The sequence below is a fragment of the Ictalurus punctatus genome, chromosome 6 (assembly GCF_001660625.3).
Source record: "Ictalurus punctatus breed USDA103 chromosome 6, Coco_2.0, whole genome shotgun sequence".
In the NCBI taxonomy this organism is placed as follows: domain Eukaryota; kingdom Metazoa; phylum Chordata; class Actinopteri; order Siluriformes; family Ictaluridae; genus Ictalurus; species Ictalurus punctatus.
In genome coordinates this window covers 31,655,257-31,677,604 of record NC_030421.2, presented here as the reverse complement: position 1 = coordinate 31,677,604, position 22,348 = coordinate 31,655,257, and the positions used below count along the sequence as shown (strand labels likewise).

At 38.3% G+C, this 22,348-nt stretch overlaps 1 protein-coding gene across 1 annotated transcript in view; it reads left to right on the top strand.

The window, feature by feature from the left end:
• LOC108266140 (coiled-coil domain-containing protein 148) overlaps positions 1–22,348 on the top strand; it is a 97,578-nt gene that overhangs the window by 71,884 nt on the left and 3,346 nt on the right. Inside the window, exons 11-14 of the mRNA XM_017469173.3 lie at positions 8,894–9,034; positions 15,641–15,759; positions 19,059–19,176; positions 19,616–19,753. Coding sequence (XP_017324662.3) covers positions 8,894–9,034; positions 15,641–15,759; positions 19,059–19,176; positions 19,616–19,753 — 516 coding nt within the window. The remainder of the gene's footprint in view (positions 1–8,893; positions 9,035–15,640; positions 15,760–19,058; positions 19,177–19,615; positions 19,754–22,348) is intronic.

Genomic DNA, 22,348 nt, shown 5'->3' with positions numbered 1-22,348 from the left:
GCATCATATCAAAGAGTGGTTGAAGATAATATGACGCCATCTGTCCGAAAGTTGTAGTTGAACCGAAAGTGGACCTTTCAACAGGATAAAGATCCTAAGCACACTAGCAATTTCACCAAGGAATGGCTCAAAAAGAAGAAATGGAGGTTTATGGAATGGTCTAGTCAAAGCCCGGATTTGAATCCCATTGAAATGTTGTTGGGGGGATTTGAAATGGCCCGTACATGCAAGAAAACCCTCAAACATCATGCAACTGAAAGAATATTGTATGAAAAGTGGTCAAAAATATCAGCAAGCCTGGTGGACAATTATACAAAATGCCCACAAGAAGTTATTTCTGCTAAAGGGGGCAATACTAGCTTCTGAGGCCAAGGGTTGTCAAAAAAGCAAACCATTTCCATGGGGTGTACTTATTTTTTAACATGACTGCATATGTCATAAGAAATAGGTCTTCAAACAAAATACAACATAAAACAAAGGCAATCTGAGTAAACACAGTAATTTTTTTTATTCATTTATTTTTATTGAAGTAACAAACGTTATCCAACACCCATCACCAATGTGAAAAATTAATTGCCCCCTTAGATATGGCCCACCTTTAGCAGCAATAACTGCAACCAAGCCCTTCTGATAACAGGAGATCATTCTTTCACTTATTTATGGACTAGGATTTACTCCTATGCTTTGGATCATTGTTTTGCTGCATAATCCAGTTGCGCTTGAGTTTCAGTTTACGGACTGAAGACCGGACATTCTCCTTAAGGATTTTCTGGTAGGGAACAGAATTCATGTTTCCCTCAATTACTGCAAGTTGCCCAGGCCCTGAAGCACCAAAGCATCCCCACACCATCACACTTCCTCCACCATGCTTGACCGTAGGTATGATGTTCTTTTTTGGCGTTCTCTGTTTGGTTTTCACCAGATGTAACGGGACCACCGTCATCCAAACAGTTCCAATTTCGACTCACAGAACATTCTCCCAAAAGGTTTGAGGATCATCAAGGGCAAAATTTTGGCAAAATTTAGATGAGCTTCTGGGTTATCAGTGGTTTTCACCTAGCCACTCTTCCATGGATGCCATTTTTGCCCAGTGGTTTTCTGATAGTGGAGTCTTGAACAGTGACCTTTATTGATGCAAGAGAGACCTGTAATTCCTCTGATGTTGTCCTTGGCTCTTTTGTGACTTCTTGGATGAGTGGTTGCTGTTCTCTTGGAGGAATTTTGGAAGGTCAGACACTTCTGGGAAGGTTCACTACTGTGCCAAGTTTTTCCATTTGGAGACAATGGCTCTCACTGTGGTTCTTTGGAGTCCCAGAGCCTTTGAAATAGCTTTGTAACCCTTCCCTGGGGGAAAGCAGAAATATAGTGGTGTGTTATCACTGTAGCAGTGATAAGAGAAGCCATGACACCTGATAGCAGAACCCAGTGATTAAGTGTTAAGGGGAAATAAGTGTTGACCAAGAACTGAACCCCGAGGCACTCCATTAGTAAGATTGTGAGGTGATTACACTGAACCTCCCCATGCTATGTGGTAGGATCTTATAGACACGACACGAACCAGGTCAGACCATAACCGTCACGTCCACATATTTTTGAATTTCTTCCTCATTTGTGTGTTCTCCATGATTAGTTCCCCTTTATAGGTTTTGTGTTTAGATGCTTAGCATTTGTTATCGCAAGTCTGTGTTGCTGTTGAGTTCTCCTTTCTGTATCCTTGTCTTGCTCTCAGTTCTAGTTTTGTGCTAATCTTCTGATTCTTGTCCTGTCTTTGTTTATTTTGTTTTATTATTTCGCATCCACCGCTGAATCATTACAATAACTTGTGAATTATGATTCACAGTATTAAAGGCAAATTAATCAGTTACTGTATTTGTACATCAAACCCTTTGTTTCTCTGAAGCACCGGGTAGTCCATGCATCCATCCATCCATTTTCCATACCGCTTATCCTTCATTAATTAAGATTAAGATCAGGGCTGGACTGGCCATAAGTAGCACCAGGAGAATTCCCAGTGGCCTGATGACTGATTCGGCCCACTGCCCTGCTGTTTCAATTCATTCATTCGTTATTATTTTATATTATGCATTTATGATTATGGTTCATTCATCTTATTATATATTATATTATACTCAAGAGATCCTTTCTGAATTTGGCATTCAATATTGTGGAATTAATTATTATTAATTTAATGGAAGGTATAAAAGGCAGAACCACCAAACTATCGGTATAGGTATCGGCATCGGCTGATATCACTCTGAATAATCGGTTATCGGTGTAACCGATCGGTGTTTATAGCAGTAGACCTGGTAAAGAAGTGACGGGTACATGAAAAATGGTAACAAAAAAAGTGTCTTTTGTTTACATCTCTTCTGCATTTAATGTACTTTTGTGAGTGAAATGTAGAGAGTTACTGGCAGCTTTGCACTTCTGGTGTTTGTTAAACGCTTGGCATAACCACGTGGTGGCTGTGGCTCAGGTGGTAGAGCGGGTTGTCCACTGATCGTAGTGTTGGCGGTTTGATTCCCAGCCCATGTGACTCCACATGCTGAAGTGTCCTTGGGCAAGACACCCAACCCCAAGTTGCTCCTGATGGCAAGTTAGCGCCTTGCATGGCAGCTCTGCTACCCTTGGTGTGTGTGTGTGTGTGTGTGTGTGTGTGTGTGTGTGTGTGTGTGTGTGTGAATGGGTGAATGAGAAACACTTTGGAACTGCTAAGGTTAAAAAAGTGCTATATAAGTGCAGACCATGTAAATGGATATAAATTAGGACTGCTTCACTACCTCTAGGTTACTTGTTTTTATGGGATGGCCATACTGTGTATAAAAATTTAATTTAGGGTGGCCAGTGGTTTAAAAACATTGTTGTGGGTGTATGGGGTGGCCTGGATGAGTATGAGACGTATATCTTCATGGAGCTCGCTTTGTGCACAAGGACATTGTCATGCTGGAACAGCTTGGGGCCTCTTCATTCCAGTGAAGGGAAATTGTAATGCTACAGCACACAACAACATCTTATACAGTTGTGTGCTTCCAACTTTGTGGCAGTAGTGTAGAGGAAGAATCACATGTGGGTGTGATGGTCAGGTGTCCACATAGGCCAAATAATGTATATCATTGTATACATTGGCCATATAATGTATATCAACCTTAGTCTGAACCTGAAACTGCTACTGAGCAAATGCTACAGTGGGCTAATGAATAGGCTTTCATAGCAGCACATATTTATAATGAGCAGAATTATCATGGTTTTCCTTCTCAAGCATTTCTAAAGAGAGTGAGTGTGTGTGTGTGTGTGTGTGTGTGTGTGTGTTAGTGGAACATTATTCTGGTTCCTATCATCTGGCAGTATTGTCTTATCTGGGCCAGAGAGGATTGTGATTGATGGTGCAATTATTAGGCCAGTTACCTTCTCCGTACTTTTTCCTCCCTTTCAGCTATGACTTTTCTGCTTTAGCTTTTCTGTTATACAACAGAAAAAAAACACACACACATCTGTAAAACAGCAAGCACATGAAGAATCACTGCAGCAAAATGAGTACTGATCTGATGAAATGCTCTTTGTTAACATACATAGCTGGGTTGTGTTTAGACTGTAGTGTTCGTGTGTAATTTTTCTTCTCATCAGATGGAACTGAAGTGAGGTTTGGTTTCTGTCTCCCACACCGACTATCACTCTGTGCGCCGTGGCACCCACGCAACCGCTTCACAAATGTGTGTTTGATGACAATCTGTTGCTGAGAACACATCAAGCTTTTCCTCTGTGGAAGTGTGAAGTCAGAGGTGTTAATGTCTCTCGTCAGAGCCACTGAACGGATTGCTCAGTCTGCTTCCTCGCTCTGTCGTTAAGGAACTGTCAAATAAAAGCATACACACACTGGCATGGGTGACATGCCTGCATAATGATCTCTAGATCAGTGATAGAGCCAGAGAGTTTACTTATATACTGATTAGGCATGTGCAAAGTTACATTTTCATATTATCCTAACTTCCCTCCCACACACACACACACACTTTTTACTGCAATTTATAATATTATCATAATATTGCTTTTCCTGCAAAACAAGTAAAGCTGGGTTTTTTTTCCCCCTGATAACTGTCTTCATTTGAATAATTTGTGTATTTGTATAAACATAATCACTGTTTCAGCCAGAAGAATACAGTAGACACATTGGAGACTTTACTTTCCCACCATGTATCCTAACAATCTTTACAGTCTTTTGTCTTTAATTTATTTATTCATTTTCATATGGTTCATTTACATGTGATTCATTTACATGTGATTCATTACGTATGATTCATTTACATGTGATTCATTTTCATGAGATTCATATTCAAGTGATACATTTTCATGTGATTCATTTACGTATGATTCCTTTACATGCGATTCATTTTCATGTGATTCATATTCAAGTGATACATTTTCATGTCATTCATTTACGTACGATTCATTTACATGTGATTCATTTACGTATGATTCCTTTACATGCGATTCATTTTCATGTGATTCATATTCAAGTGATACATTTTCATGTGATTCATTTACGTATGATTCATTTACATGTGATTCATTTACTAATTTGCTTCTCTTTAAATCCAGTTTTAGACTGTGATATTACAAAGGTCTTTCCAGATTATTACTTGCTACACTGTATGAGATAACCCCAGTAAAATTGCCTGAATTCTATAATATAATTTGTTCACCCTGTTAGGTTTAAATCCTCTAAAAACAGATTCGCAATCTTTACAGTCTTTTGTTGGCTCTCCATCTTTCACGATCTGGCACCATTAAATTATTCATTAAGTAAACAGATTAGATATGGCACATCTACAATTCTGTAGCGATCTAGAGGAGAGGTGTGATAAATTGTGGGACAACAGTGGTGAAAAAAAAAGACATTGCTGAAAGAAAGAAAAAGAAATATTTGCTGAAAGGCATGCTGTAGACAACAAACTGTGTGGTGTAAACCGACATTGCTTATCAGCCTGAGAATAATATCCACACGGTGAAGCATGGTGGTGGCAGCATCACCCATCATATGGGAATGCTTTTCAAAGACAGCAACTAGGAAACATTAGAATTGAGGGCAGTTTGAACGGAGCCAAATATCTGTTTCAATCGATTAGACAGCTGAGACTGGAGTGAAGATTCACTTCCTAGCAGGCAAAGCTTGGGCAATTTTGGCTTCTGGTTTCTGGCTTCTTAATTGAGAAGCTTTGTGATCCTTCGTGTCTCCTCAAGAGTTCTTTGTATAGTTAAGAGTTTGTAGTTTTCTAAAGGGAAGCTCATTCTTATAGGTAAACCCTTTTATTAGCGTTCTAAACAAAAACGAGAAGCAAAGCAAGCCTTAAGGTTTCTAGCTTTAGCCCATAAATGTTAACAAACGGTAGCTGGCATGTTGGCAGACGATATTTCACAACCTTGGAATTATATGGTTCTATCTGACTTTATGTTCGTTACAAGCCACTACATATTCAGTACTGTACAAAAGTCTGCACCCCAATTTTTTTTTTAAAATACAAATTTTGTCTCAGATGTTTATTTTAGGATTTCTGCGTTATGTAGTCAGAAGAAAAACATTTTACATATCCAAGCATTACTTTTCCAGCAAAACAAAAGTTACAGAAAAAAGTTTTTCTGTCAGTAAAGAAGGTAACATAGTACACAACAGACCACTTTTTAGACAAACAAACAAAAACAATGAAGCCCATGATTTTTTTTTTTATTTTTTTTTTTTAACCTGTTAAAACATAAGCAAATGCAACAAAGTCTCCAGAAGAACTGTGGCAGTTTGTCCAAGATGCTCAGTAAAACTTACCTGCTAAAGGATAAGGGATTGTCACAAATATTGACTTTGTTTAATTTGTCACTGTTTACTGGACTTTATTATAGGTTTTTTATTTTATTTTTATTTATTTATTTTTTTTTTTTACAATTAAAAACATTTAATTTAATTATTTTTGAAGGCATCTTTGCTATACAGAATTTATTTACATGTACAAGACTTTTGCAAAAATATTTCATAAAAGTATAAAGATGTAAAGTTGAAAAGTTGTATTTACTTTCACACGTATGAAGGGTAAAATGTCATTGTTTTATAAATCACAGAATTGCCAGATAAAAACTGGGTCTTGATGTTCAGTACAGAGCAACGTTAGATTTTTCTTAATTATTATTTGAAAATGTAAATAAAACAACAATGACTCATCTATAATATATCGTTCACTTTAGTTGCTTATACACTACTAAGATAGCTCAGGCTACAACAGCTTTTTATTATTATTATTATTATTTTATTTTATTTTTTAATAATACACCTTTTGTCAAATAAATCGTTTACATACCACACTGTAAAACCGGATAAGTTAATTTAACTTTGAGGAAACTAATTACCTCAAAATTTTTTAAGTTGATAAATCAATTTCTTTAAGCCAAATACACTTAAATATATCAAGTTTGAGTTCAATTTTTGTTATATTTAAGTGTATTTGGCTTAAAGAAATTGATTTATCAACTTATCAAAATTTTTGAGGTAATTAGTTTCCTCAATTTTTTTTGAGTTAAATGAACTTATCCGGTTTTACAGTGCACAAATTTATCCATCCACAATCTCGTCATTTTCTCTCATATATTTTAAAGCAATTAAGTGAAACATTCGCATGGACGCATACAGTGGCGTCCAAAAGTCTTAGACCACATTGAAAATCTCGGATTTTTTTCTCCATGGAAAATTGGAAATAAACATAATGTTGCATCATTTTTGAAATATTGAAAACAAAGAAAGTAAATGTTTAAATACGTTGAATATTTATTGTTCTAGATTCTGCACTATTTCTAGATCCCTATTTCAATGTAAACAAATGTATGATATTGACCATGTTAACTGCTTTGTACAGAAAGTCAGATGTCCTCATGTCTAAGCTCTTCTATTGAAGCATGTGTTCAGTCAGACAACATGCTGATGGATTTTGATCTAAAATGGATCATAAGGGTTTGCACAATCTTGTGGCGTCCATGCCAGCTCGAGTGCACGCTGTCATTAAAGCAGAAAGGGGACGTACCCGATATTAAGAAATTAATGTAAATAGATTCTAATTTGCACTCAAGTAAAATAACACATAATGAAAATCGTCAGACTTTTGGACCCCACTGCACTTGCAAACAAACCCATTTACAGTGATAATTGCTGCAGGGAAGCATGGCACACATTACATATATCAGCAGGTTTACGTTTTGTTTACAGACAGGGATTCAGTGCAGAGAAGGAGGACCGGTATTGCAGCTAAGTGATATTTTTTGTATAGAAATGACTTCATCAGCTATTAAAGACTCATAATAGTTTTGCACTCGGGTCTCCTTTAGTGAACAGTGGACTAGTTCAACAAAGACTTCATGTACAAACCATAATGAACCTTCTTTTACTCTCACACTATCCGTCGTGACCCAGATGAGGACGTGTTCCCTTCTGAGTCCGGTTCCTCTCAAGGTTTCTTCCTCGTATCCTCTCAGGGAGTTTTTCCACGCCACCGTCGCCACCGGCTCGCTCAATACGGATAAATCCACACGCTTAAAACCTCCATCCCGTGTTTATATGTTTCTGTAAAGCTGCTTTGAGACGACGTCCGTCGTTAAAAGCGCTACACGAATAAAAATTGAATTGAATTGTATTGAATCGAATAATATATACACTGCCAGTCAAAATGTTCATTTGGTTTAACTTCAAGAAATGTGTTCAAATTAAACGTGGAAACATTTATCTATCAGTTATAATGCCAGAAGTCGCTCATTGTTCGTGCAATGTGTCAGTCACGTTAGCACCTGATAATCATTTTATTGTGCTAATCACTTAGGAAAATGGAAATATCTCACTTTCTAAAAGAAGCGTGGTTAATCACACTGGAGTGTGAATCTGTCTTTGTTCTTCCCAAGCAGGATGTGTAATAAAAACACTTGAAATTCCTGCCTTTACCGTGCGGTCCATTTAAACACAGAGACACAGTTAATTGAAATGCGTAATGTGAGTTAACACGTGTGAACGTTGCCACTGACCCGTTCCGTAACTGTGAAGCCCCTGGCCTGTTTAAAGAGGTGTTGATTGTCTCTGCAGAACCCCAGGGCCGAGGATGCTTCGGCTACAGAGGTGTTAATGTGTGTGTGTGTGTGTGTGTGTGGTGTGGTGGTGGTGTTGGGGTGGGGGGTGTATTTACTAAACTCTGCTGATGAATATCAGTTTGCAAGTTTGAAACTCACCGCTTCAGTGCTTCTTGCATTACCAGAAGACAGCTGCTAAACCCACCTGCCATTCATTTATTGTGTATAAAAGTGGAGAGTGTTTATCAGCCATAACATTAAAACCACCGACAGGTGACGTGAACAACGTCGATTATCTCGTTACAGTAGCACCTGTCAGAGGGTGGTATATATTAGGCAGCAAGTGGACAGTTGTGTTGGAAGCAGGAAAAATGGGCGAGCATAAGAATCTGAGCGACTTTGACAAGGGCCAAATTGTGAAGGCTAGACGACTCTGTCAGAGCATCTCCAAAACAGCAGGTCTTGTGGGGTGTTCTCAGTATTCAGTGGTTAGTACATACCAAAAGTGGTCCAAGGAAGGCCAACTGGTGAACCAATGACAGGGTCATGGGCGCCCAAGCCTCACTGATGTGCATGGGGAGCAAAGGCTAGCTCGTCTGGTCCGAACCCACAGAAGAGCTACTGTAGCACGAAACTGACACACATTCTGTGTGAATAAAGAACTGTAGTCTCAAACTGTATACCCCAAAGATGCACCACGAAGGTAGATCCGTCGTACCAGCGTCATTTGGAAAAGACAATGATACTCTACAGTCAGTAATTTAATATGGATATTGTGTGTGTGTGTGTGTGTGTGTGTGTGTAGCTGCAGCAGTGGCATGAGCAGCAGGAAGAGGTGGCACAGATGGAGGCGGCTATAGCGTCACGCTGGCAGGAGGAGGAGAAGGAACGACAGAAAGAGGAGCAGGAGAGAGAGCACGCTAAGAGGACCAGACAGAAACAACAAGTATAAACACACACACACACACACACACACTGGGGTTTTGGTATTCTTTTCTAAAGGTTTTTAAGGGTTGTGTGAAGTTTGAGGTTGTTGAATTTTTACATCTCTTCCGTCTCTCCTATGCTCTCCCAATTATTAATACTTTAAATCTCTTTCATATTACAGCTTTAAATCTCAAATGGTAGTTTAGGCTCTAAATTTAAGGGTCGTTATTTTCTTTGGGGGCCGTTGCTAAACAATAATGAGAATCATAAATCTTTAAAACGGTGCTTATCATGAGAACTAGCCAGATTAATATCAGGTCGATTTATCGGATGTTTTTTGTTTCTTGCCCGTAGCTCGCAGTAACAAGGGGAGAAATTCTCACAAGTGTACAGAGCGGCAGATGTAAAACGTCGAGCACTCTTTTCTCTTACAGTTTGAACACGCAAGGCCATTGATACGTTTGATTCGTGCGTAAATTTCAAATATAAATCCAAGTGTTAATTCTGAATGTTAACTATAAACCTCATGTTAGCTCTAAATGTAAATGTTAAATGGTAATAGTTTCCCACTGACACAGCTCAGAGATGGAGGGGACAGTTAGCATGTGAACGATATGTTTGACTGCTACATTTAACAATTAGATCGATAGTTTCACATTTAGATGTATATTCGGCATTTTCGTTGAACATGTAGAGTTACATTTAAAATTTATTAAGTTGTTTTAACTTTAACATCTTCGCTAAGAAAAAATCCATGGAAAATTGTTTCCTTTGCATTTTTTTTATTTCCTTAGGGAAATAACAGCAATCAATGTTGAATTTTTTTAACAGACCTCACAGGTTTTTTGTTGTTGTTGTTGTTGTTGTTGTTTTTTAGTATAGGTGACTTTTAGGCCTAATATATGGCCTTTTTTTTTTAGTATAGGTTCACTTCATGGTGAAAGTATAAATACATTTACCAGATACCAAAAACTTTTAGAAAAAAGTCAAATAAAACCCAGGGGCGGATGTCTGGAGCGACTTTCTTGTTGCTAACGTCCTGTAAAGAGGCCAACTGAAAAGGTTTTTTCACACCATTTCATGACAACGCAACATTTAGTGAATTTTTTAAGCATAACATGCCTAGATCGAGTTGTAGAAACGGTTCAATCAGGCTGGGTTAAGCTCAACACATTCTTCAATAAGATGTATTGACTCAAAATGTGCTCTACCAAACAGTTGAGAAGAAGGGTCATGTGACAGGTCAAGTGACATGGCTTTAGTGTGTGGTATGACTGAGAATTCTGGGTTAAATCTGTGGTTGTTCACTGTGCTGGCTGTGACCTGGCTCACTGATTCCTGGAGTTGAATTTAAATACAAGAGAAGGCAGAAATGTGATTTTTGGAAAATCCTCCACTGTTTACATTTCATCTCTTGCCCATCTGTGAAGGATTTATGTGTTGACCAGGATTAAAAACGAATTGGTCCAGCTTCTCTTCCCATCCCACGAAGGAGTTAACTACTCTCGTTAATGTTGCCGTCGTAAAGCATTTTAAATATTTAGGAATCAAAGTTTTCGTTTTTGTTAAACCACATTGTAAAATATGATTATACAGAAGCTCTGAGTGAAGTAGTGATGGATTTTGGGATGAATGGAATTAGTCTTCTCACTTCTATCCAAGCTCTAATTTCTATGATCAAAATGAACGTCTTGCCAAGGATAAATTTGGTCAATCTATCTCCCCCACCCGACTGCTGGAATAAGTCATGTGTAAATTTGTCAGGAAGTGTAAATGACTCAAACTGGACTCTTTTAGAGGAGAAAAGAGGATGTTAAGTCTGGGGTTAAGTCATTTTAGACATGGCTTATCCATTACACCCAAATATCCTTGTAAACGCCAATATATATTTTTTATTGATTGGTTTTATTGACGACAATATATATTTTTTATTGACAATAAGCAATGTCAGTTGCCATTTGCTCCTGTTATCTCTTATCGCATACTGACATGGAGAGTAGCTGAAAGTCATTATAATATATTGTGCAGGCAGCACACTATTTCACTTGTACTTAACACCAAAACGCTTTTGATTGCAAGGACATCCATCTCAGCTCCTCACTGGGAAAGTAGAGGCATTCATTATTGGAATCTATAGTGGTAGTGGACATGTTTGATCTGCCACATTCCTCCTTTTATTTTTATTTGTTCAGTTCAGTGTTTGGAGTTCCATGGCAACAGCACTCAATATTTATTAATTCTAGCTCTATATACTGTGTACTGTGGAAAAGAAAAGAAAAAAAAAGAGAAAATAAAGTATCCAATGTCTAAGAGATGAGAGTTCAGGCTAAGAGTTGCAAGATACCATTGCGTCAGTTTATATATATATATATATATATATAACAAACGTTTTAGATTTCCAAACATTAGTTTTCCAGCATGAAATGAAATGTTACAGAAAAATGTTTGTATGTCAGTAAAGAAAGCAGCATATTAAATGGTAAGAGACACTTTTCAGTGCTGCAAAAGTTCTTAAGTCAAAGTCTTCAGAAGAACCGTGGCTAGTTTTGCAAGATGCTCAATAAAACTTATTTTATTGAGTTCAATAAACACCTTACTTGAACAAAGAGTTCAAGGTGTTGACTTGGCCTCCAAATTCCCCAGATCTTAATCCGATCGAGCGTCTGTAGGATGTGCTGGGCAAACAAGTTCGATCCACGGAGGCCTCACATCGTAACTTACAGGAATGAAAGGATCTGCTGCCAATGTCTTGGTGCCAGATACCACAGCACACCACCGGAGTCCATGCCTCGACGGGTCAGAGCTGTTTTGGCAGCACAAGGGGGACCTACACAATATTTGGCAGGTGGTTTTAATGTTATGGCTTATCGGTTCAGTCATTTGAGCTTGCTGTGACCTTGACTATGTTTGGATCAATTCCAAAATATAGTCAGTTCATCTGGTCATTACAACGATAATTCCATATAAATCCTACAAATATTCAACCACTGAGATATCACAATAATTAGAATCTTGGATGGACAGACTTACGGATACACATAATGTGACATAATGTGAACACCTAGTGGTGGTGGCTTATAAATATGACATTAAATAGCTATATACCTATAGCAATTATTAGATATCCTGAAAAAATAACTACTACTACTACTACCTACTACTACCCAGTACTACCTACTACTCCTACTTCTACCGCTAGTACCCAGAACTACCTACTACTCCTACTACTACTCCTACCTCTACTACTACAACTACTACTACTACTACTACTACTACTACTACCACTCCTACCTCTACTTCTACAACTACTACAACTACTACCTCTACTACTACTCCTACTACTACTACTACTACTACTACTACTACCACTCCTACCTCTACTTCTACAACTACTACAACTACTACCTCTACTACTACTCCTACTACTACTACTACTACTACTACTACTAGCACTCCTACCTCTACTTCTACAACTACTACTACTACTACCACTCCTACCTCTACTACTACAACTACTACCACTCCTACTACTACTACTACTACCACTCCTACCTCTACTACTACATCTACTACCACTCCTACTACTACAACTACTACCTCTACTACTACTACTACTACCACTCCTACCTCTACTCCAACTACTACTACTACTACTACTTCTACTACCACTCCTCCTACTACTACTACCACCACCACTCCTACCTCTACTACTACTACTACTACTACTACTACTACTACTTCCCAGTACTACCTACTATTACTCCTACTAATAATAACAATACTAAAATTTATATTATTTTATTTTTTATTGTATTGAATTTATGATTATTGTTTAATAATCATAAATTCAATACAATGAAAATAAAATAATAGAGCTTGTGTTATGAAAGGGCTACTCAAACATTATTTAATCCACTGTCTACACAGGGTATGTGTATGTGTAATTACCTCAGACAATAATATTGACTTGTTTCTCTGTTATGATAAAAACAACAGAAATCCTGTTTACTTTAAGCTCATGTGTAATGAAAGTCTAATGGCAGCTGAATAACTCTGTCAATAAATGTTTGAAGTACATAAGTAAACAATCCAAATTTAAAACTACAGTTATTATATTCCAACAGTAAAGGACAGCCACAAGAGACACTTTGTCATGTAATGTAGGCTGAGACGGAAGCAAGTGCAGGTTAGGTAGTTTAATACAAGAAGTACAAGTCCAAAGGAACAGGCAGAAATCAATAAACAAAGACAGGCAGAGGTCAGGCGATCAGGCAAACAGTCCGAACACGGCAAGGCAAAAAGACGAGGTCGAAAACAAGAACAAAGTCAAAGCCAGACTCAACAAAGAAGGTATCGAGGCTTGGTAACAGCAGAAACAAAATGTAATTAACGTATTCTTCGCAAAAGCTAAGTGTTTGAACAGTCTCTTATATGTGTGGTGTGATTGTGAGTGTAAATTGGATGCAGGAGTGCGTGATTAGAATGAAGGTGCGTGTTCTGGGAATTGTGGTCCATGTCGGCCATGTTTGTAGGCCGCAGTGCAGGATGGGAAATGTAGTCACTGGTTTGCTGTGATATGACATGCTTCAAAACATTTTCGTACGTAGGTTTTCCAGCACTGGAGCAACACAGTAATGTGGATTATTTACATTTCCAACCGAGTCTCTAAAAGTATGAATTTCACAGATTTCCTCAACAATACTGGTTACACAAAAGTATTCATGATGAACGAATTCACCTACTGACCGTAGATTTCTATTATAAGTGAGTTTTGACTAAATAAGCTGTCTTGTTTACTTTAATATGTGTAAATCTTTGTCAGTGGTTATCGGATACACTACAGATGTGATAAAAAAGAGATTTGAAAATCACTGCAGTATTTCTTTCCAAAGGTTAGGGCTGATATAAGAAAAAGACCTTCCAGCTGAGTTGTGACTGATGATTTAAAAACATCTCGTGTTTGCAGGAGCGTAACAAACTCTTTGCTCATTATCAATATTGTTTTACTATTGAGCAATTGATTGTGTGAGGAAAGCTCCAAGCCACTGCTGGCCTCATTAACTTGATGAATGTGTTGCATTTTGTGTATGTGTGTGTGTGTGTGTGTGTGTGTGTGTGTGTGTGTGTGTGTGTGTGTGTGTGATGATAACCTCCCATATTTGTGTTGGAGACTCTTTGATGTTGTGACCTCACTTTCCTCCTCCTCATTCTGCTTAATGAAATCAGTTCCTCCAGGCTTGATGCTGACTGATGATGTTGTTTGGGCTGTAATGGATTACATACAGTATATATACAGCGCTATATAAATCTGAGGAATTATTATTATTATAGGAGAAGACTCAGAGCTGTTATCTGGGCAAAGGGAGGTAGCACAAAGTATTGACTAAAAGGGTGCCAATAATTGTTGCACACCTATATTTAACAAAATTGTTTTGTTTTTTTGTTAAACCTGTGTTGTGTTTGAAATTGTTTGATATCCATGAGAGCAGCTGTATTTTTGTGAAAGGTTAAACAATAAAGACAAATTTTCACAGGCTTCTTTGCTTATATTTACCAAGGGTGCCAATATTAGTGGAGTATTAGCTGGACTGTTCATTCGGGACTGAGCATAGATTCTTATCCATGCATTTTTTTCCTCCAGCTCAGCTAGTAGCCTAAGTTTTGTTTTATGGAACCTGAGGTAACTTAGCTGTCAATGTAGGACATGATCAGAAAAAGTTGGATTTATAATAAAACTTGCTTTATCACTGTTTGTACAACTACCAGACTGATAAAATAATACTTTTCTCACTAGGCTAGTTTGGTGTCGCTAGCCAAGGGGAGGAACAGATAAGCTATCACTGTATGGGTTTAGCTGCTACAGCGCCATGCAAAGTACATTATCTTTCCTTATGCTCTACTCATATCATGTTCACCTAAACTGGAACTCATATAGACGTTTACACACCTTGTTTTCCTGCTCAGCTTCAGAGCATGTTAGAGTTTCAGTTTCAACACCTTTACTGGTATAAAAAAATAAAAAAATAAATCGCCGTATATCCATTTTTCCTCACACGGACTGTGAGCTAGCGTTTGGCAGAATTGAGAGACTGTCAGCCAATAAGACACGAGTATTTCCATGTATTTTCCTGTAAACCCTGTCTGATTGGTCCCACCTCCCTTCTCCGAAAATATAAAATTACAACACCGCCGTCTTCTTTTACTGACGTTGAGTTACGTAGTGATAAACCGCTCCAAGTGGAGAATTACTCAGTGCTAAAGAAAAAATCTTCAGGGTTACAGACCCAAATGCCCAGGCCAGGTTATGCCCCTGGTGGAGGGCATTGTATATACATACATGCCTACATACATACATACATACATACACGTATGCTGTCCTCTTGCACACCATAAAACATTAGTATTCATTTGCAAACCCCATTGTCTTCCATCTGTAACGATCAATAAGACCGCCGCAGAGATATCAGAGTGTATCTTTGCCTCGTTTTCCCCCAGGCAAGGTTGTTTAATTAGATACTCTGAAGTTAATTAGTTTAGCTGCTGGATCAAAAAGTTTGGAAATGTTTTTGAGTGAAAGTCGTGTGTGTGTGTGTGAATACATGCTTGAGCTCTGTGTGTGTTCCAGGTGCGGGAGTTTCACGAGGAGCAGCGGAGGAGGAGAGCGGAGTGGAGGCGCAGGGAGGAGACGAGACTGGCGCTGCTCAGGAGAGAGATGGAGGAGCAGGCGAGGAGAGATAAAGAAAGGTAGGACAGATAAAGAAAAGTAATAGGTCACCTCCCAGGCTGTGCTCACACTGCTTAAGCACAAGGATGAGAAGGTCATGAAGATTTCATCTTAACACCTAGAGTTAAAACCAGATTGCCGTCAAACATCTCAACACCATTTGAGGCAGTATCTTCTGGAATCTTTCCAGTACAGTTCCAGACATGTGTACGATCTCTCCCAAGGGTCACGGAAGCTGGTTTGAAGATCCTGATGGCCTTATTAACATACTTTTGTGTTGGATGGCATTCTGGGAAAATCAGCCAAAAACTATATGAAATCAGGTTTTGGCCAGAATGGAGTTCTACTATAAACACAGGGTTTGAAGCTACATCTACCCTGCTGGAAAAAACAACAACAACAACAACAGAAACCATCACAGAAATGATAATGGTTTCCACTACAAATACCATTAAAACCATTGCCATTACCATTATAGGTCCTTAATGGTATCCACTAGACATAACATGCAACCAGTAGAAGGCATCAAATTAACAGTAGAGACCTACAGGGACCATTATAGTTTCCATTAAAATCATTAATATTCCCATTATAACCATTAAACCCAACAAATTCTATGAGGATAGAACGAAGGAGTCTCAGGTAACAGTCCTGGTGCTTTCGTCAGGGTAAAGCAGTACTCTGCTTCGTGACATGCCTCATCGTACCATGTATTATTTTCATATAATCAGAGTGACACTCGATCAAACTCATTTCCCATCTCACACTTATCATTCCTTTCCTTATTCATATATAGATTAGATTATAAATGTTATAGGGTAGGTTATAAATGGCTGTCGGTATTTAAACTTCTCGACAATCTCTCAATAATAGAGTGAATCTTTGGACAGTCGGGAGCCCTACTTAGCCATCATTTATTATCTGTAAGAAATATGGACTTTATGTTCTGTGCTTTTGATATTTGTCCTTATTAAATAAAGCATCTAAAAGAATATATCAAATCAGTGGCTCTAAATATAATATGTTGACCTGTGAACCCGTGTGTATATGTGTGATGTGTGGTGTGTGTGTGTGTAGTGTGTATGTGTATGTGTGTGTGTGTGTATGTGTGAGTGTGTATGTGTGTGTATGTATATGCGTGTGTATATGTGAGTGTGTGTGTATATGTGAGTGTATACATGTGTATGTGTGTGTGTATATGTGAGTATGTGTGTGTGTGTATATGTGAGTGTATATATGTGTATGTGTGTGTATATGTGAGTGTATATGTCAGTGTATATGTGAGTATGTGTGTGTATATATATATATGTGTATATATGTGAGTGTGTGTGTGTGTGTGTGTGTATGTGAGTGTATATATGTGTATGTGTGTGTATATGTGAGTGTATATATGTGTATGTGTGTATATATGTGAGTGTGTGTGTGTGAGTGTGTGTGTATATGTGAGTGTATATATGTGTATGTGTGTGTATATGTGAGTGTATATGTCAGTGTATATGTGTGTATATGTGTGTGTATATATGTGAGTGTGTGTGTGTGTGTGTGAGTGTGTGCTTCACAGTGCCTCAGTGACTCCTGTAACTCATCTCTTTAACTCTGCTAGCTGAGATCCAGAGCTGTGAGGGGTCAATAAGATGAGTGATGGAAAGAGAGAGAGAGAGAGAGAGAGAGAGAGAGAGAGAGAGAGAGAGAGAGAGAGAGAGAGAGAGAGAGAGAGATAAGGGATAAGAGAGAATGAGAGAAATGGTGAAGAGAAGAGGGTAGGAGAGAGGCATGACAAAGAGTGAAAAAAGAAACAGAGGGAGGAGACAAGAGAATTAAACAAGGAGGAATTAGAGAGAGAGAGAGAGAGAGAGAGAGAGAGAGAGAGAGAGACTGGCATGTTGGTACTGTCCTCATAAAACGTGTGTGAATGAAATGAGTTTGGGTTAAATATGCTTTTAAATCTATTTCTGATGCTTGGAATTGTGTGTATACTATGAAAGTGTGTGTGTGTGTGTGTGTGTGTGTGTGTGTGTGTGTGTGTAGGGCAGAGTTGGGTGTAACCTGTTACTGTAATCTAATGACTTAATCTGATAACGCAGTAATGTAAAGCATTAAATTTTACATTGCTGTAATTTGATTCCAGTTACTGATGTCAATAAAACGACGTTATTTGCGTTACAAATTTATTGTTAAGAAAACAATATTAAGTAAAATGCATTTTTTAAATAAATCACGTTTTGTGCGGCGGCAGAGGCGTAACCTGGCCTGGGCATAGTGGGATGTAGCCCTGAAGATTTTTTCTTTAGCCCCGAATAATTCTCCACTTGGAGCGGTTCGTCGCTACGTGACTGATCGTCAGTAAAAGGAGACCGTCTGTAATTTTATATCTTCAGTGAACGGAGTCGAGAATAATCAGACAGGGTTTACAGGAATGTACATGGAAATAATCGTGTCTTATTGGCTGACAGTCTCTCAGTTCTGCCGAACGCTAGCTCACAGTCGGTGTGAGGAAAAATGGATATATGCCGATTTTTGTGTTTTTTTTATACCAGTAAATGGGCTAAAATTGAGACAGTAGCATCCTCTCATGCTGAGCATTAAAACAAGGTGTGTAAACGTCTATATGAGTTCCAGTTTACGTGAACATGATATGAGCAGAGCAGAAGGAAAGATAATGTACTCTACATGGCATTGTAGCAGCTAAACCCATACAGTGCTAGCTTAGCTGTGCCTCCCCTTGGCTAGCGACACCAAACTAGCCTAGTGAGAAAAGTTTTATATTTTATCCGTCTGGTAGTTGTACAAACAGTGACGACACCCGAGGCAGGTTTTATTATAAATCCGACTTTTTCTAATAATGTCATACATTGAAGAGCGCTAAAATTACTGAAAGAACTCTGAGTTTCAATTTATAGTGTATTTTTGTAGGTTTGGAAAGTAACGTGAAAGTAAAGTAATTAGTACTCTGATTACATTTTACATGCAGTCATCACTTATGTAATCAGATTACAATTTTAAAGCAGTAATTAGTCATCTGAAGTGGATTACTTTTTTTGAGTAACTTATTGTCCACTAATCGTAGGGTCGGCGGTTCGATTCCCGGCCCACGTGACTCCACATACCGAAGTGTCCTTGGGCGAGACACTGAACCCCAAGTTGCTCCCGATGGCAAGTTAGCGCCTTGCGTGGCAGCTCTGCTACCGTTGGTGTGTGTGTGTGTGTGTGTGTGTGTGTGTGTGTGTGATTGGGTGAATGAGACACAGTGTAAAGCGCTTTGGATTAAAGCGCTATATAAGTGCAGAACATTTACATTTACCATCCAACACCGGTGTAGGGTGCAGTTCAGAGAGAAGTTGCTGCAGCATCGACAGCAGGAGCAACAAGCTAAAGAGAGACTCAGACAGAGAGAGGATGAGGAGCGAGAGGAGAGACTTCAGACACTACGCAATCAAGTACACACACACACACACACACACACACACTTTATCTCTGTTTAATATTTTACATCACCACACATGACTCCTGAACAGTAGCTGAATGATTTTTAGTAGCATTACTGCCCCCATGTGGTAGATTATAGGACAGCAAACCTCTCTCCACACCCACACACACACACACACACACACACACACACACACACACACACACACACACACACACACACACACAGAGCTTGGTATTCTGAATGCTTTGATTTTTACACCCCTCTCCCTGGAGTGCCATTTTTCCCAATAAGCAACATTACAAATTGCACCTTTAAGGCTTCAAATTGTAGGGTGAGGGGGCAGTTCAGAAAAGCCTCTCCAAAACAAATAAACAACAACAACAAAATAGATCCAGTAGTGCATGAATTTGGGTAGTTTTATGTTAATTTCATTCTTATTTTTGCAGGTTGCCATTGTGGCAGGAGCAGACCCAGAGAGGATGATGGGACAGACTGAAGCGTGGAGAACCCGCCTACAGCCTGACAAAGAAGAGTTCATGTTGCAGAAACCCCTCTATCACTTACACACCTATACAGACACACAGGTAGCACCCCCCCCCTATATATATATATATATATATATATATATATATATATATATATATATATATATGTATATATGTATATATGTATATATATATATATATATATATATATATGTATATATATATATATATATATATATATATATATATATATATATATATATATATGTACATATGGTGCTCGTTAACTAGAATGTGATTCAGGTGCAGTTGGTCACGTGACCGTGATGTAGTGCAGTGGCTGCTGGGAGCTGTAGTCCAGAGTATCCTCCGGGATATCCATGACGCATGTCGACCACCAACCAATTCAGATGTTCTAGTCTAATGCTGCGTTCAAGGTGAAGCTGCAAATAAAACTGCCTTCAATCGGTAAAATCCACTGAAAACTAGTAAACGTCCCTGTTTACCGAGTGACGTCAAACCAACATGGCTGCTCACACTAGTGAGTCCCGCTTCTCTACTTTTAAATTAGTTTATATCCGTATCGGCTTTAGATCTGTTTATATACAGACGCAGTACTTGGTTAAATCTATAACACTGACCATACTAATCACCGTTTTGAGGAGGTAATCATCAACGTTAGAGTTTTCACTAATGTTAGCCAGCTAGCTTGTTGCTAAGCTACTCACTATCGTCTGCTGTTGTTGCTGTGCTGCAATGTCAGTCCAGAGTGTTCACTATAGTAGAACAGTACCAGTAGCCACTCAGGCCTGTAACTGTAAAAGTGTGGTTTAAGGAACTTTTTATGAGCTTTACATTCTCTGACAGAGCAAACAAAAGACACGCTTTCGTGGAGGCGTCTATGTTTTATTATTATTTTTTTTTCCAGAGGTGGGAAGTGACTTTATTACAACTTGAACACTAGCACTTACAAAGCGCCATGAACATCATAACTGTTCTGGGGATTTTTATTTTTTTTTGGAGGAAACACTAAAAGGAGCCTGTTTTTTTTTTTTTTTTTTTTTTTCCATGCATTTGAATAGTAATGTCTGAATAACAATTTAGCATAAAGATTTTGGTTTTCGGTTTTTAGATGGCACGATGTTGCAGCAGGTAGTTTTGCTGCCTCACCCCCCAATTTGGTCCTCCAGGTTCTTCTGTTTCCTCCCACCTCCCAAAAAACATGCCAGTAGATGGATTAATGGTTTCCCCTACAAATAAATTTCCCCTTACGTGTGAATCAGTGTATGAGTGTTTGTTCATGGTGCGCTGTGAAGGACTGGCATCCCATCCAGGGTGCATTCCCACCTCCGGCCCAGTAGGCCATGAATCCACCGTGTCCCCGATCAGGATAAAGATCTCACTGAAGATGAACGAGAGAGAGTGAGCTTTCAATGAGTAATTATAGTTCTTTATCACAGCATTTGATTCCTGGCAAATTCAGCAGACTTGTTTTAATTTTAGTTTATTTTATCAGCACTTAGTAAAAAAAAAAAAAAAAAACTATGATGTTTCAAGTGAGTCTGAAATATCTTTACATTTTTCATTCTCTTGCTGCTGTCATGTCTACCTGAGACGTTCGGTAGCGTTAAAGCAGGCCGATCGAAAAGAAGGTCAGTGAAGTCTTAAAGGCAATAAGGAGGACATTAGATTCGGTTGTAAGCCATAGCAGCACCCAGCACCCAAACCTGGAACTTCTTTTTTGTTAAAACTGTTAATTCACTCAAAATTATATATCTAGTATATTAAATAATAAGCTGTTTGACATGGCAGTCCCACAAAAAAAAAAAAAAAAAAATCCTATCCTCTTGTTTCTCAGAACCACAGATTTATTATTTTTTTACATCAACCAGCCTGTACACTTAAAATAATGCCATATAATTAATAAATATTAACAATAATAACAATCACTGATAATAATTTAACCATGAATATATGTTAAAGACTTGAAGCTGCCTATATTTTAGACACTCCTGTCTTTCAGCACTGTTTGTCTATAGTTATTTTGATGACTTTGTACTGTAATTTTCACACAGAGCAATGGGCCAAGGCCACACAGTGATTCAGCGTTTCTCAGTCAGGGTAAACCGTGTTAAAATAGCGCAGCACTGACGGTGTTTCATAATGAGGACTTTTCAGGCCATGTCCCCAGAATCAAGCTCAGTTACAGAGATAAGTGACAAATAAAAACTGCTCTTTGACCTGGTTCGAAATTGATTGATTTATTTATTTATTTATTTTTCTTCACCAGTTTGAGGGTTAGGGTTCAGGTCACAAGTTTGGATCGAGGTTTGGCTCAGAATTCATTTTCATTGATAAATTTTTGAGCCGATATCCTGATTCAGTCCTGGAATGGGTGGAGCATAATAATATACCGTCTGCATGTACACCAATTAAATTTGTGCCGAAAAGAAGAGGATGAAATTCAAAAAGCCATTTTTAATTGTATAGTGCTTCTTCAGATAAATATCATGTTAATAAGAAGTTCAATAATTGGTAGTGGGCTTTATGAGGACTAAAAGACTCCAGAATGTGCTGCTATAGGAAAAATAATCAACTTCAGGTTGGTAACAGTTGGTGACTTCACTTTATTTTCTTAAAAATATTATTTTCTTATACCAGCACACATCCGAGTGTTTTATTCCTCACTAGTTT